The sequence below is a fragment of the Dermochelys coriacea genome, chromosome 2 (assembly GCF_009764565.3).
Source record: "Dermochelys coriacea isolate rDerCor1 chromosome 2, rDerCor1.pri.v4, whole genome shotgun sequence".
Classification (NCBI taxonomy): domain Eukaryota; kingdom Metazoa; phylum Chordata; order Testudines; family Dermochelyidae; genus Dermochelys; species Dermochelys coriacea.
The window spans coordinates 122,694,571-122,708,677 of NC_050069.1; the positions used below are offsets into that span (position 1 = coordinate 122,694,571).

The 14,107-nt window shown below is 40.5% G+C and overlaps 1 protein-coding gene across 6 annotated transcripts in view; it reads right to left on the reverse strand.

Annotated features, from left to right (window-relative positions):
- The window catches only part of GMDS (GDP-mannose 4,6-dehydratase), a 565,099-nt gene that overhangs the window by 319,966 nt on the left and 231,026 nt on the right, over positions 1-14,107 (reverse strand). For all 6 annotated transcript variants that reach the window (XM_038392525.2, XM_043508396.1, XM_043508397.1 and 3 more), the window contains 2 exons: positions 5,035-5,227; positions 4,135-4,239 (listed from right to left, as the gene is read on the reverse strand). In XM_038392525.2, coding sequence (XP_038248453.1) covers positions 4,135-4,239; positions 5,035-5,227 — 298 coding nt within the window. The remainder of the gene's footprint in view (positions 1-4,134; positions 4,240-5,034; positions 5,228-14,107) is intronic.

The following is a 14,107-nucleotide window of genomic DNA, read 5'->3' on the forward strand; positions in this document are numbered from 1 at the left end:
CTGCAGTGACAGATATAGATCACAAAATTGTTTGAAATCATACATTTAGCAGAAACACTCTCAAAAACTCATAGAATCTAGAAGGGCCCTAATGAACTTGATTCTTTGAGTTGGTACCAGTGTCAATTGTCCCTTGTTTAGGATGAGGGTCAGACAATCTAAGAGACTTAGACATGCATTGGACAGGATAGAGGACTTCTTTGGACTTACCTCTCACTAACCAGTCATTCAAGTACGAGAAGATATGACCCCTCTTCCTGAGGTATGCTGTCACTAGGGTCATACACTTGGTAAAAATGTGGGGACCCAAGAACAGATCAAAGGAAAACACGGTGTCCTGATGGCGCTGACCTGCCACAACAAACCTCAGAAACCTCCTGTGGATTGTGAGAATCACCACATGAAAATCCAGGGTAGCAAACCAGTTGTAGTGATTAAATGCAGGGAGAGCAATTGCTAGGGTGACGATCCAGAATTTCACGTTTGATGTACTAGTGGAGGTTGTGGAGAACAGAGAATAGAATCCCCTGTTGCTGCAGAGGGACCTCGTATACAGCTCCCACTGCAAGTAGAATCTGGACCTGCCGAAGGAACAGTGACTTATGAGAGACAGGTCCCTGAAGAGGGACAGAGTAGGAAGGTGGAGGGGAGGGATCTTCAGGAATTGAATGGTACAGCTCAATCTCAGTGCCTAGGACCCACGTGTCCATGGTTGCTGAATCTGAAGTATCATAAAAGCAAGACAGCTTATCCCCAAATCAAGGGGATAGGGGTAGGGAGGTCACAACTGGGAATGCTACCATGGAAACCTGAAAGTCAAAATGGCTGCTTGCTCAGTGCTGGTGGATGATGAGCTAAGTGACTAAAATTAGAGCCAGAAGACTTCCTCTCTGGGACATGAGACTTCCTGGGGAAGTCCTGCTTTCTCAGGGAAGGAGGGCAGTCGAAAGAAACGCTGTGAGCGATATTGCTGCTGACTGCTGCCTGCCATGTCCAAAGTTGATTGCAACGAAGTTTTGGCCTCAAAATAACCCTCCAAAATGAACACCTTAAACTCTTCCCTGGAGTTTCTGGCAGCTTATCCATGAATTTGGATACAGTGTCCCATTTGTCAAAGGTCATATATGCATAGCAGTACCTACTTGTTCATGATGCGCATCTGTAAAGATGAAGTGTTATGAATTTTTCTCCCCATCAAATCTAGCCTCTTTGATTTGTTGTCCTTAGATGTGGACATACATCTCCCCTGCTGTGATCTGTCATTTTTTGCAGTTACCATGAGAGACTTAGAAGCTGAGTTGGAACAGAAGCACACAAAGCCTCTGATGGGAATATAACATTTCTCAGAATGATTCGCAGTGGCAGGCAAGAAAGCTGGAGTGTTCCATAGGGACTTCACAGGCTACAAGAGATCTTCACTTATCAGGAGAGCCACCTCCCCGGAGCTGATGGCAGCAGAATATCCAAAACTTATGTGTGTGCTCCTGTACAAACTCAGTGAGGATGCTCAAGGCGGAGGCCATAAACTTCAGGACATCTTGATATGCCTTAAAATCTTCAGGCACAGGAGAAGCAGAGTCCCATACTCCGGTGATGAAGAAGAAGCAGGATGTGGTACTAATGGAGGCTCTTACAGGGGAACTAGCTCTTATACAAGAGGATCAGGCTGAACCAGCTCAGGAGGGACGACATCAGCCTCTGAAATGGAGGCAACTAGGACCAGTGAGCTTACCCTGGACTGTGTTGAAGAGCGGGATCTCATGGACTGAAGGATGTCCCAAGAGTTTCAAGGAGGCCACTGGGTACTGAGCTAGCAGCTACTTTCCCTACTATGGGAGCAGTGCCTGTGGGGTACCAATAGCGATCCAGGAACGGTCTAAAATGCTTTCAAAAGCAGTGCTTAGAGGGGGAGGGGTGGAGAAAGATGCCCCTAAACCAAATCCCAAGGAGCCCTGGAAGTCCTCAGATGACAGTTAGTGCTAACACCGATGTCACTGCTACTAGACTCAACGGATGTCCGACAGCCAGTACCAGAGTTGATAGTACAGACACCCACTGGTCAAGATGCAGTACTGAGAAGCAGTTAGATGGACCAGCTGCATCCCATGTGTCAGCAGAACCACGGTGCCATCAGCAATCTTCTTAAATCCTGGAATGGGTTCTCAGAGGACCAGGGAAAGGCATATGACCCTTCCTCCTCTTAGAGGAGGCAACAGTCCTCGAACGCAGAGCAACGTCACTTGACAACACCAAAGGGGGGGGCAGTCAATCAGTGGAGTCCCTCAGTGCTGAAATGAGCTTAGTGGCTTGCTCCAAGAGGTGCTGTTTTCAGGCACAAGCCCCTCACCACCTGCATTCTTCTCTTGAATGACTTGCAAAGGAAGCACCTTTCTTTAATCTGTCCCAGAGACAGAAAATACCTCAGGTGGGAGTCACTGTTGGGAAGAGCCACCCCACACATTGAACAATGCTTAAACCTTGGTGAGGGTACCTCTCAGGAGAGCAAACTACCTACTAAAAACTAAAACTAAACAAAAAGGTACTATTTAACCACACTAACAAACTGACAACTGTATACAACCAGAAATCTCAGAAGACAGACTGAAAGTATAAGGTTTCAGAGTAGCAGCCGTGTTAGTCTGTATTCGCAAAAAGAAAAGGAGTACTTGTGGCACCTTAGAGACTAACAAATTTATTAGAGCATAAGCTTTCGTGAGCTACAGCTCACTTCATCGGATGCATTTGGTGGAAAAAACAGAGGAGAGATTTATATACACACACACAGAGAACATGAAACAATGGGTTTATCATACACACTGTAAGGAGAGTGATCACGGGTGATGGCTTATCTTAAGTGATCACTCTCCTTACAGTGTGTATGATAAACCCATTGTTTCATGTTCTCTGTGTGTGTGTATATAAATCTCTCCTCTGTTTTTTCCACCAAATGCATCCGATGAAGTGAGCTGTAGCTCACGAAAGCTTATGCTCTAATAATTTGTTAGTCTCTAAGGTGCCACAAGTACTCCTTTTCTTTTTGAAAGTATAAGGTAAAACACCACTCAGAACAAACTAACCCTAGCCATAGGTGATAAGAAGGAACTGCAGGGGGTAGGGGGTTGTCCAGAGTGAAGCCACCTTTAGATAGCCAGGGGCAGGGGCTAGGGCTACAGGCACTGTGGATACTGCAAGGCAAAGTTCTCCAGCTTTAGTGCGCTGGGCGCACACACACAAGTGAAATATTCGTCTGAAACCACTGAAAGAATAATTTGAATTTACTTTTCATTATAAACAGTCTGCAAGAAAAGGTTTCTGAAGAAGCTACTTTCATGTGTTAATTCAGCTTTCATTTACAGTGCATAGTTAAAGCTCTACTGGATTACGATTAGTAGAAATTCATCAGTATAAAATGAGAGGGAATTAAACTAACTGTGGTTTATAACTTACACTTAAGACAAATATTAATTGTTTATGATGCACTGGAAAGGGTTTATTAAATGGAACATAAGATCATTTGAATTCTGTTCCCAGGTATTGCTATCAAGGACTAACTGGAATCAAATGGAAAGGCATTTTAAAGCTATGTGTAAGGACCTTCACAGAAAATATTGCAGCTGGTTTACAATCCATATATTGCCATGCACACCAGCATAAATATATCTTGTGAATTTAGAAATACTACTATTCCTATCCTCTTATAGTATTTGTGTGCAAATGCAGTGCCCAAGTGCCTGAAACTGTGTCTGTTAAGTGCAATTACCTACCCTAAAGAAAACCTTCCCCTTAAAACGTCTGTTTTAGGCTTTAGAGTTTCCATACCCATCAAGATGAATAATAAAGTTTACAGATGTTGTTTCAATCTGCGTTGGACACTGTTACATTGGTTCATATGAAGAGGACTACCTCCTAAACCAAAAGGGCTAGAAATGGAAATTTAAGTTTGAAAATGAAAACTTGTACTATGCAGACTCAATCTATCACAGTGGCCGACTAAACACATCAAGCAGGCAAAGAGTTTGACATCCCTGCTTCAGAACACTGGTAAATTTAAATTAAACCTGTGGATATACTGCTCCATTTTCCTGTTCAGATGTAAAATAGGGCGGCAATAGAGTTTTTCAAAGATTTTCTAACCTCTCCTGGGACTCTCATGATTGAAGAGGATGCCATTCACAGCAAAGAGATTGTAGGCCTCCCTGAAGTTCACCACAATCCAGTAGGCATACAGTTTGGCTGCTCCTACAAAAATAATTTAAATATTACATATACAACCACACCCACACCCACTCTAAAAGAAATGCACTTCTTTATAGAAAAATGAACTAGGGTTTGATTAATTCTCTCAGTGTGCCATATTTCAGCATAAAAAAGCCAGCCCAATAAACAGCAACTGAATGAGAAAACATTTCTTTCTGCAAAGCCATAGTCCTGGCTAGGAAGTGTTAAGGCACCTTTCACTTGTTTTCCTATGCACACTCAAGCATAGCACTTTTTCTTTTACAATATAATTAACACAGTCAGAGCGTGTGAAATATGCCATGGTGGTGACCTCTGCTAATAAAAAAAATTACGTTGGGGGAATAAAAGAAAATCTGGTGCTTTAACACTTAAATTGATTTGAAACTTTATCACTATAGTATTCTATGCACATTGCTTTAATAAGTGTTTCAAGTTAGTTCATGAGAGAAGCGAGCTCTTGGGAAATTTTCATTCAGGTAACAAAAAATATGAAATCTTATCACTTCAATGCTATCTTACACTTCTTCACTAAGAAGGAATCACACCTCCCTCTCACCCATTTAAAGAGTTCTCCGCTCCAGATCTTAATGAACAAGGTTTTGTGAAGGGAGATGGTAATTTCCAACCCTCAGGCAATGGCAGCAAATACTTTTTATTTAGTAATTCATAAAGGTATGCTTCTCAACATGTCTAGTCACTTTTGTTCTATCTTTACTTTAATCTCAAACCCAAATGACTTCAGCCCTGAGACATGAGAAACAGAGTGCGCACAGACGCACACACTCAAGCACTCACCATATGGAGATCTGGGATAAAAAGGAGTAGTCTCCTTCTGTGGTATTTCTTGCACTTTCCCATAAAGTTCACTGGTTGAGGCTTGGTAGAACTTCACAGAGTTGATAAGGCCACAGGTCTTAACAGCATCTAGAAGCCGTAAAGTGCCAACTCCATCAACATCAGCAGTATATTCTGCTAGGTCAAAAGAAATCTTGGCGAGGGAAAGAGGAAGTAAAACAATGTCAGAGATTTACTAAAGGCAACCACAAGTGCCACAAGTATACACAACTGATTCACATTTATAGCTTGCTAGCAATAGAACCAGCTATATATGTTCAAGCTATCTGACTTATATATCATATAGTCTTATCATATAGACTTCTGCAATTTGACTACAAAACTAAAAAGCAAAAAGAAGCAAAAGTCTAGGAGACTGGTAATCTGCTAACAAAGGGCATCCCCATCTCTAGATTATTCCCACCAGATGGTGCAGATTTATGATCCTTCCTTCTCCTTTAGTCTATATTTTGACAACAGTGAAACAGTGATGACATTTAAATTACTATTATTGGGTATCTGAACTATTATCCCATTGACAAACAAGGTAGTTCACATTTTTCAGATATATTGTTTCAGGCTCTCTGCAGATTCAGGCAGAAAAAACTTCATTCATTTCACACTTAAGTGTTTTTTTTTCTTGCAATCATAAAAACTAGAGATTTAGGGCTTGTCTGCATAGGAACTGGATAACATACATAGCAAGTAACCAAGTCAAATGTAATGTAACACCTCTAATTATTTTGGTACAAGCCTGATTTTTAACAATACAAGTTATATGAAAATAAGGCACTCTTATTCCAAAATAAGAGGGTCCTCACACAAATTTCCATTGAAATAACTTAATATATTAATTAAAACCAACATAACTACTTCAGTTCCAGTCTACTGTGTAGACGTGTTCTTACTTTAAAAAAAATGAAACCTGACATTCTGGAGAACAAAATGGAAGCCTAAAAAAAAAAGTTCGAGTCTGCTGATCTGGTGTGAACCAGCATAATTCAAGCCCCGATTTGGTGGAGAGAGGGAATAAACAATTTTGTGACAGATTGATTTTAAAACATAGCAGCTGCTTGAAATTTTTCAGGGCTTTGAAAGCTCAAAGAATGTAATAAATACCATAAATAAATATATTTATCACGTCTCTCCAATTTATCACATGGATGCCACCTCCAACTATTTGAGGTGTGTGTGTATATATGAAATAAATTACAAAACTCCCATTGACTGCAATGGGGCCAGAATTTCCTGCATAGTATATATTATTTCTACTGTATTCCCAGATGATAATCCTTGCTCATATGCAAGTTGTAGCAGACTATCATACACGTAAATTGTAAATGTACCTCAGGTGAGCTCAGATGAGAACAAATCTTTTCTAAAAAATCCAAAATTACAAATTCTCTGTCCAAAGTGATCAATGAGCCTACAGTAGCAATACTAGAAACTGATCTCACTGGTTTATGCTCAGACCAAATGCAGAATGCAAGCTTTTCCCTATTCCTTGAGAATGACCTCAATCTTCACCTGGAAAAAATCACTCTTGAGGGTGTGAGGTAATTCTGCCTCCATGTTTGCCCAGTACTGAGTGTCTCTTGAGCAGAAACTGACAGCTTTGTGTGCGTTTGGTGTTTTTGTAATGTGGGCTATTGTTCACTAGGGACTAGGCTCAAACCACTAAATTCATTTCAATTAGGACTGCAGGTTAGACTAAAATGGCAGCCATGAAAGTAAAAAATGTGTGCTTTATCAGCTAAACATTCCAACTCCAATAATGTATTCTAAGACACTTTACACAGTACAGGGGCAGTAATGTCTTGCATGTAAATAACTGTATACCTTCTTAACATGGGACATATTTTTTGTGATTTCATTCTGGCACTATAGAAGACAGAGCTTTATAAAACAGAAATTCCTTAAGTAGATTATATAGACAGATTTGTAAATGAATCAGACCACAGAAAATTCAGGATTTTTCCAATATCAAATTATCTACCTTTCCTCTATACATACTGGTTCTATGAAGCCAATCAAAGATTATATATAAAAAAAAAATCTAAGCCCTCTCCAAGTAAGAGCTCTTAAAGAAAAAAATCTACAATGACTGGTCAACATTTAAAGCGCTTCTAGATTGGAGGGTCTTAGCCCTGGTCTACACTAAGAGTTTAGGTCAAATTTAGCAGCGTTAGATCGATTTAACCCTGCACCCATCCACACAACGAAGCCATTTTTGTCAATTTAAAGGGCTCTTAAAATCGATTTCTGTACTCCTCCCCAACGAGGGGATCGACATCACCAGGCTGAATTTCGGTTACTGTGGACGCAATTCGACGGTATTGGCCTCCGGGAGCTATCTCCAAGTGCTCCATGGTGACTGCTCTGGACAGCACTTTGAACTCAGACGCACTAGCGATCCTGCCCGAGCCAGGTCGCTGTGTCACATGCACTCCATGCTGTGTCAGCCTTGGGTGGGGGCCTGACCGCTTTGTGAGCAGGAAGGCCACAGATATAGACATCGCATTAGGTAGCTTCTGTAGCTAGAGAAAACATTCCTGTGCATTCGGCAAAGTCTGTGGCAAAAAAAGAGAAGCCCCGTGACACACTGAACTATTAATAATACACAACCACACGTTACATAAAGTATAATAAAGACACGTGAAGGCTATGTTCAAGTTGGGTTTTCATAGTGTAGTGGTTATCACGTTCATCTAACACGCAAAAGGTCACCGGTTCGAAACTGGTCAGAAACAGGTCACTGTTCCTTTTTCTGACACCCCTCCCGCATTTTTAGTCTTAGAACAGACCACGCTGTGAAATTTTACTTTGAATTATATCAATTATGAGTTAAATAATATGGAAGCTCTCTCTAAGTTACAGTCCCAGGTTCCTTACCCTTTCAGCTGCTCTGATAAATTAACATTTTTGTTAGGGGCGGGGGAAAATTTTCATAAAGCCTTTTATAGGGACTAAATGCTATCTAGGACTCTGAAATAATCTTAACCTGGCCCACAGAGTGTAATCCTTTGTTCTGGATTTGTCATTCTACAAGTTGAACTGCTCCTTACTACTGTCCAGGCTTCATGAGCCATGGGAGCAAGGGGCAGGCTGGGGTAGGTGCGAACGTGTGGTGCTGCCAGCTGGGATAGCCTGAGGCAGAAGCTTCCAGCTTGCATAATAGTCCAGGCAGGACTGAATCTCCATGAGACGAAACTTAAAAAAAGAGAATGACATTGAGTCACTCCCATTCGGTGCTCTAAGAGGAGCATAGCCATATCTGTCCAGGCACCCCTGATGATTTCACTGAGGTCTGCCAGGAGCACCCACGAGATGTCCGGTGATGTTGAGCTGAGCGGGCTCCATGCTTTCCGTGGTATGGCAAGCATGGCAGCGGGCTGAGTGGGGCTGGCAGCCGGGACCCCGGCTGGCAGGAGCCAGCGGACGTAGCCCCAGACTGGCAGTGGGCTGAGCCGCTCCTCCCGCTGCCGATAATTCCGATCATCCAGGTAGGCAGCGGGCTGAGCAGGGCCGGTGGACGGGACTCCGGAAAAAAGGTGCGAAACGATTGTCTGCCATTGCTTTCACAGAGGGAGGGGGGCCTGACGACATGTACCCAAAACCACCTGTGACAAAGTTTTTGCCCCATCAGGCATTGGGAGCTTAACCCAGAATTCCAATGGGCAGCGAGACTGCGGGAATATAAAATGGTATAAGATTTATTCATATTATAATAAAATGTTTCATAAAATCAGGTTGCATAGATGCATCAGTTAGAACATTTCTGATATCATGTGACCGAAAGGCACAAAATAACCATGGCAAGTCACATGATGACCCTCTTTCATCATCCAATTTAATACAGATAATCAGTTTTATACAGTAGTTGGTTACATTTTGAATGTGTAATTTTTATTTTAATTGCCAGCTTCAATCTTTACAAAAGATCTGTATTTTACAGGGTAATATTTCAAATATGATGTTTCCCAATCAATAGTTCAAAACCAAGCATAGCAAGGTCTTTAATAAGATTTAAATGCTTACTAAAAGCTATCTAAATGGAAACACGAGATTCTTACCCTCCAAAAGAACACATTCCTATCATATCTCTGAGTACTGTATACAGGCATACAGACTTACTGGTACTTGCTTCTGACCACCGTGTCATCAGTGGTGGTGTTCATTTATGAAACTATATGCTAACTTCTCACACTTAGATAGGTTTAACTTTGTAAGATACTTCATTTCTGCTCTGTCATTAAAGAACAATCAAAAGGATAGACTAAAAGCATAATAATGTTTATCATTTGAACAAAAACAACAGGTTAGAATGGTAACATTCTTAAACTACTCATGGAACACAAATAATGTTCTGAAGTTTAATCTGTTTTTGCAATTGTTTCTCAATAAAATATATTTATTAGAATACATGATTGTGGTAAATGCTTAATGATTTACTAAAAGATGGACGCTTATGTAAAACAAAGGGGGAAAACAGGATAAGTTAAGTTTAAATGATGTATCTCATTACCAAAGTGAAATATAATGCTATTAGTAACACTGAATTGAAGGTCACTACACCCTTGAAGAGTTTATAATACTTAATTCAATTTTAACAGAGTAAGAAATATTTCTCTCAGTGTCACAAAGCTTCCAGAAAGGTTTACCTGAGAAGCAAATCATAAGGAAAGGAAAGGAAGATTGCCAGTAAATGTTTCAAGGTTCAAAAGGGCGCCACAATAATTTCTTTTTTTGTTTGTGTTCCTTCAAATCAATAGTTTGCTTTGAATAATGAAGTGTGTTTTCCATTGCCAATAAAAGCACTAGGATCACTTATACCATCTTAATAAACAAAAACTGTTAAACTCCTTAGGAATAGGCATTTAAGCATAACATTCAAGCTTCTAAATGTAACACAGAATATGAGTCAAACTTCCTATAAAGGCTTAATACACTGAAAAAAGCAAAATTATAAGGATTTCAACAAATGGAAAGATTTTTTCACAAATCAGGGAGAAAAATATCTACCTCTCTACAAAGCCTTCAAGTGACCTTAGGAGAGAGCATGACTAGTTTCCTCTCACAAGTTCTGAACCATTCAGAAGGTGATTGCAAATTTTAAAAGTTTTCCTCATCAACATGCCCCCACAATAAAAAGCAGTAGGACAGAAGATTGCAAGTAAAAGCACAATACAGTATAGAAAAATCATAAATGAAAAGACAGTGGACAGCCATTTTGTCCTCTTAATATTCACGACTAACACAAGAGAAATTCAGAATATTGTTCCAGCAAGAGAACTAGAGATGGGAATCAATAACAGGAGAGCTAATAAATAAACATTTGTATCAATCATGTCACTTTTTTCTGATTAAAAAAGAGTTACACTATCCTCACTCAACATGAGTAGTATCTTATTCCTGAAGCAGACTCTGATATCACGAGTAAGGTATTTTCCACTATGAATAAATGTGTCAGAATAGACGAAAATGTGATTTGCACAGCAAGGGAACAAGAAATTTGAATAATAGAGGCCCATTTCTGCTACCCACACTCAGAGTGACTAGACCTCACTGGCACAAGAAGTCCCATTAAGGTCAATGTGATACTTAACATAAGTACAAGTTTCAGAGTGGTAGTCTGTATCAGCAAAAACAAGGAGGCGTCCTTGTGGTGCCTTAGAGACTAACAAATTTATTTGGGCATAAAATTGGGTTTTAGCCCACAAAAGCTTATGCCCAAATAAATCTGTTGATCTCTAAGGTGCCACAAGGATTTCTCATTGTTTTAAAATGAGTAAGGGCTGCAGACTATAAGTGAAATCCTGACCCCACAGAAGTCAATGGGAGTTTTGCCACTGACTTTAGAAGTGTCAGGATTTCACCCTCAGGCTCTACTGAGAAGATCACAGTCTAAGCTATCTGCTGTTTGGTGATCTTAAGTGCAATTACTACTCTATAAAAATAAAAACCTATTATAAACTACTATAAACATTACTTTAGGGCTCAGTTCACCCCATGTGAGAAGCAGCAGTACAACTAATCCGGAACAGGCTTTCACTAATCATCTGAGGAGGTACTTACATTTAACCATGTTAATTTTTATTTTTTAAAAAACACAAGTAAGTGCAAATGAGTAAACTGAGTTTAGTTGATTTATGGCTTCCTATCTCCAACCATATGCCAATCAGGCTGCCACTCACTGTTGCAGAAAACAAGGTGTTTTATAGGAGAAATGCATTTCTTAATCTGAAGAAAATGACAAACAGGAAAAAATAGCCATCCAAACTTTTTTTTTACAGTGCCAGTCTCTTCAGGAATGCAAAGAAGCTGGGGTCTGATGCCACGGAGAAGACCGAAGTTAATCGGGAAACGCTTGTCTCTGTAAAGTGCATTTGTAAACATATATATAATTTTGTACACACTTATGCTGTAATAACATATCACCCAAGTTGTTTCAGTATGATTCCTTCCCTTGAAACTACTAGAGACAGCTGTTGAAGACCAAACCTGAGCAGAGCAAGCAGGGGAAGGAGAGAGAGAGAGAGAGAGAAGGGGCCATCATATGCTTTAGGAAGCAAAGCTGTTGCTCCACCTTCTTCTGCCATATGCAATGAACTAAACCAGAATCAACCTAAAGTTTGTGGCTAAACCAACTCCCCCCTATCCTCATCCTCCAAATACACAATCAGTATTGGGGCCCTACATCAGTTTTTTTGTTTGTTTGTTCGTTCTTCTGGGACAAATTTAACTTTTATCCACCCTCAACTTCTCAGGGTTAATCTGCCAGTGGCAAAAAACTGGGAGGGGTTTTTTTTTGTTTTTTTTTTTAAATAAAAACAAGAAGAAGCAGCGTCGTTTCCTAGTAGAATGTTTTTCCTAAGAATATCCAAATCACGCAAAAAGAACAGGAGGATTTGTGGCACCTTAGAGACTAACAAATTTATTTGAGCATAAGCTTTCATGAGCTACAGGCCAATGCGGGCTTTGGGAAGTGGCACGGGTCGAGGGTTGTGCTGGCCGCCACTTCCTGCAGCCCCCATCGGCCTGGAGCGGCGAACCACAGTTAGTGGGAGCCGTGATTGGCCAAACCTGCGGACATAGCAGGTAAACAAACCAGCTCACCAGGGGGCTTACCCTGGCAGGCCATGTGCCAAAGGTTGCCGATTCCTGCCCCAGTATCTAAACATCCTTCTCCAGTAATGCATTAAGCAATGTGACTAATATTGGTTACACGTAGTTTCTTCTCTCTCTCTCATCCTCTCCCCAGAAAACTGTATGTGTAGCAGAACGTTTTGTTGATTAAAGGTGGTGAGCACGCATGGCATGTGGATGTTAGAGATGGCAAGGTCAAAGAAACATGCCTGGCACTCGTAGTGGAAGGTGGTGAGGTTTGTGATGGTCCTTAGTTCCTGTGGGAATTAATTCTATAGTCTCAGATCAGCCCCAGAGAAATCCATCTTCCACACTGCTGAGCTTTACCCCGATGGTAGAAAGTTCCATCGTCCCATAGGAGCAAAACTGTTGACTAAAATCTTCATCCCAGAGCTTCAATCGATTTTTTTTACATACTATGGACCCAGTCCATTGAGCACCTTGACAATAAGGACCATGTTTCAGTATTCTGTGGAAACCAGTATAGGGAGTGGAGGACAGAATTGATGTACTCCTTGCGGTACCCCATGTTACTGATGAGATGTGTTGCAGGACCCTGTCTGAACTGCAGTACCCTAAGCGCTGAAGGTTTTATGTCCAAGTGTATTGCACTGCTGTAGTCCAGATGAAAAGTGATGAAGGTGTGATGGCTCTAAGATACCTTTCTACACTCAGTAATTTGGTTGGCTGGTAATTTAAATAGTCTCTGACATAATTAGGAGCAGCCTAAGGTGGCTTTTGGAGGTATGGTGTCTGTGGCATACTCAGTGCAGATGAAATGTTCAGAGATTTTTAGCAGTAAGACATGTTCCCCTGTATATGTTTTTCATGGTTTATAATTTGGCCAATCCAAATTTTCATGGGGACAGTACAAAGCACTTCTCTGACTCTAAGACTATCCCCTTGACAAATTTCAAGATCTTGCTCCAAACCTCCGAGGTGATAGAGGTCTTCAAAGAAACAGCAAGGAAAACGGGTTAGCATTGTTAAAACTACCTATTTTCCCCTTGCCTCTTTATTAAAAATGGCCACACCCTTTTTGTTACATCTTTAGCAAACAAAAATTCAACCTGAAGCAGAGTAAGCATGGAAAAATTTAGCCTGAGAAGTTAAAGTTTGACAGTTATAAAAGCAAACTGAAAACATGGGATTATAACTGGAAGCGTCAGGCAACTTTAATAAAAAATGTTCTCTAAGAGAGCCCCCCTGCATTACTTCAGGTGTATTTAGGTGCCTGATTCACCAGTGAGCACCCCCCTACACACACACAATTTTCACCTGTGTTTTTGAAGCAATCTATTGGCAGACATCTGACAGTTGAAAAATGTGCTGTCTAAAAAAGCCACTGACTGTTAGTTATTTTCAAGTTTCAACATCACTTTCCTTCACTAGAGTATTAGCTGCCTCTCAGAACTATTTTAAACAAGACAAAGGCTTCATTGGCTCTATAAAATATTTGAGTCATCTCAGAATTTTTTTTTTTTACTTTTTTTATTTTATTTTTTTTTAAGAAAAGCAGTAAGTTGTGACTATCAGCTTTTTCTAGTGTTTATTTAAACAAGTAGCATTATTTGAATAGGAAATAGTAGATACTAGTCACTGAGATTGCAAGCTAAGGCCTGATCCTGTGAGCTAATTGTCACAGAGGGAGTTGAGAGATGCTCAGCACCAATTTGGAGGCACATCTTTTTGCAGGATCAGGCCCTACCTACCTTTGCTATTCATCATCTCTCCCTCCTCAGAAGACCTTCATATAATGGAATGTTCAGATCTGATAGCAATAAAATGCTGAAGGAGGGGGAGGAAGAGGAGGAGGGATACCATAGAACATGAGATTCAGAATGACCATAAACCTCTGTCACAAAAATGTAACCTTCCCATTAGTTTT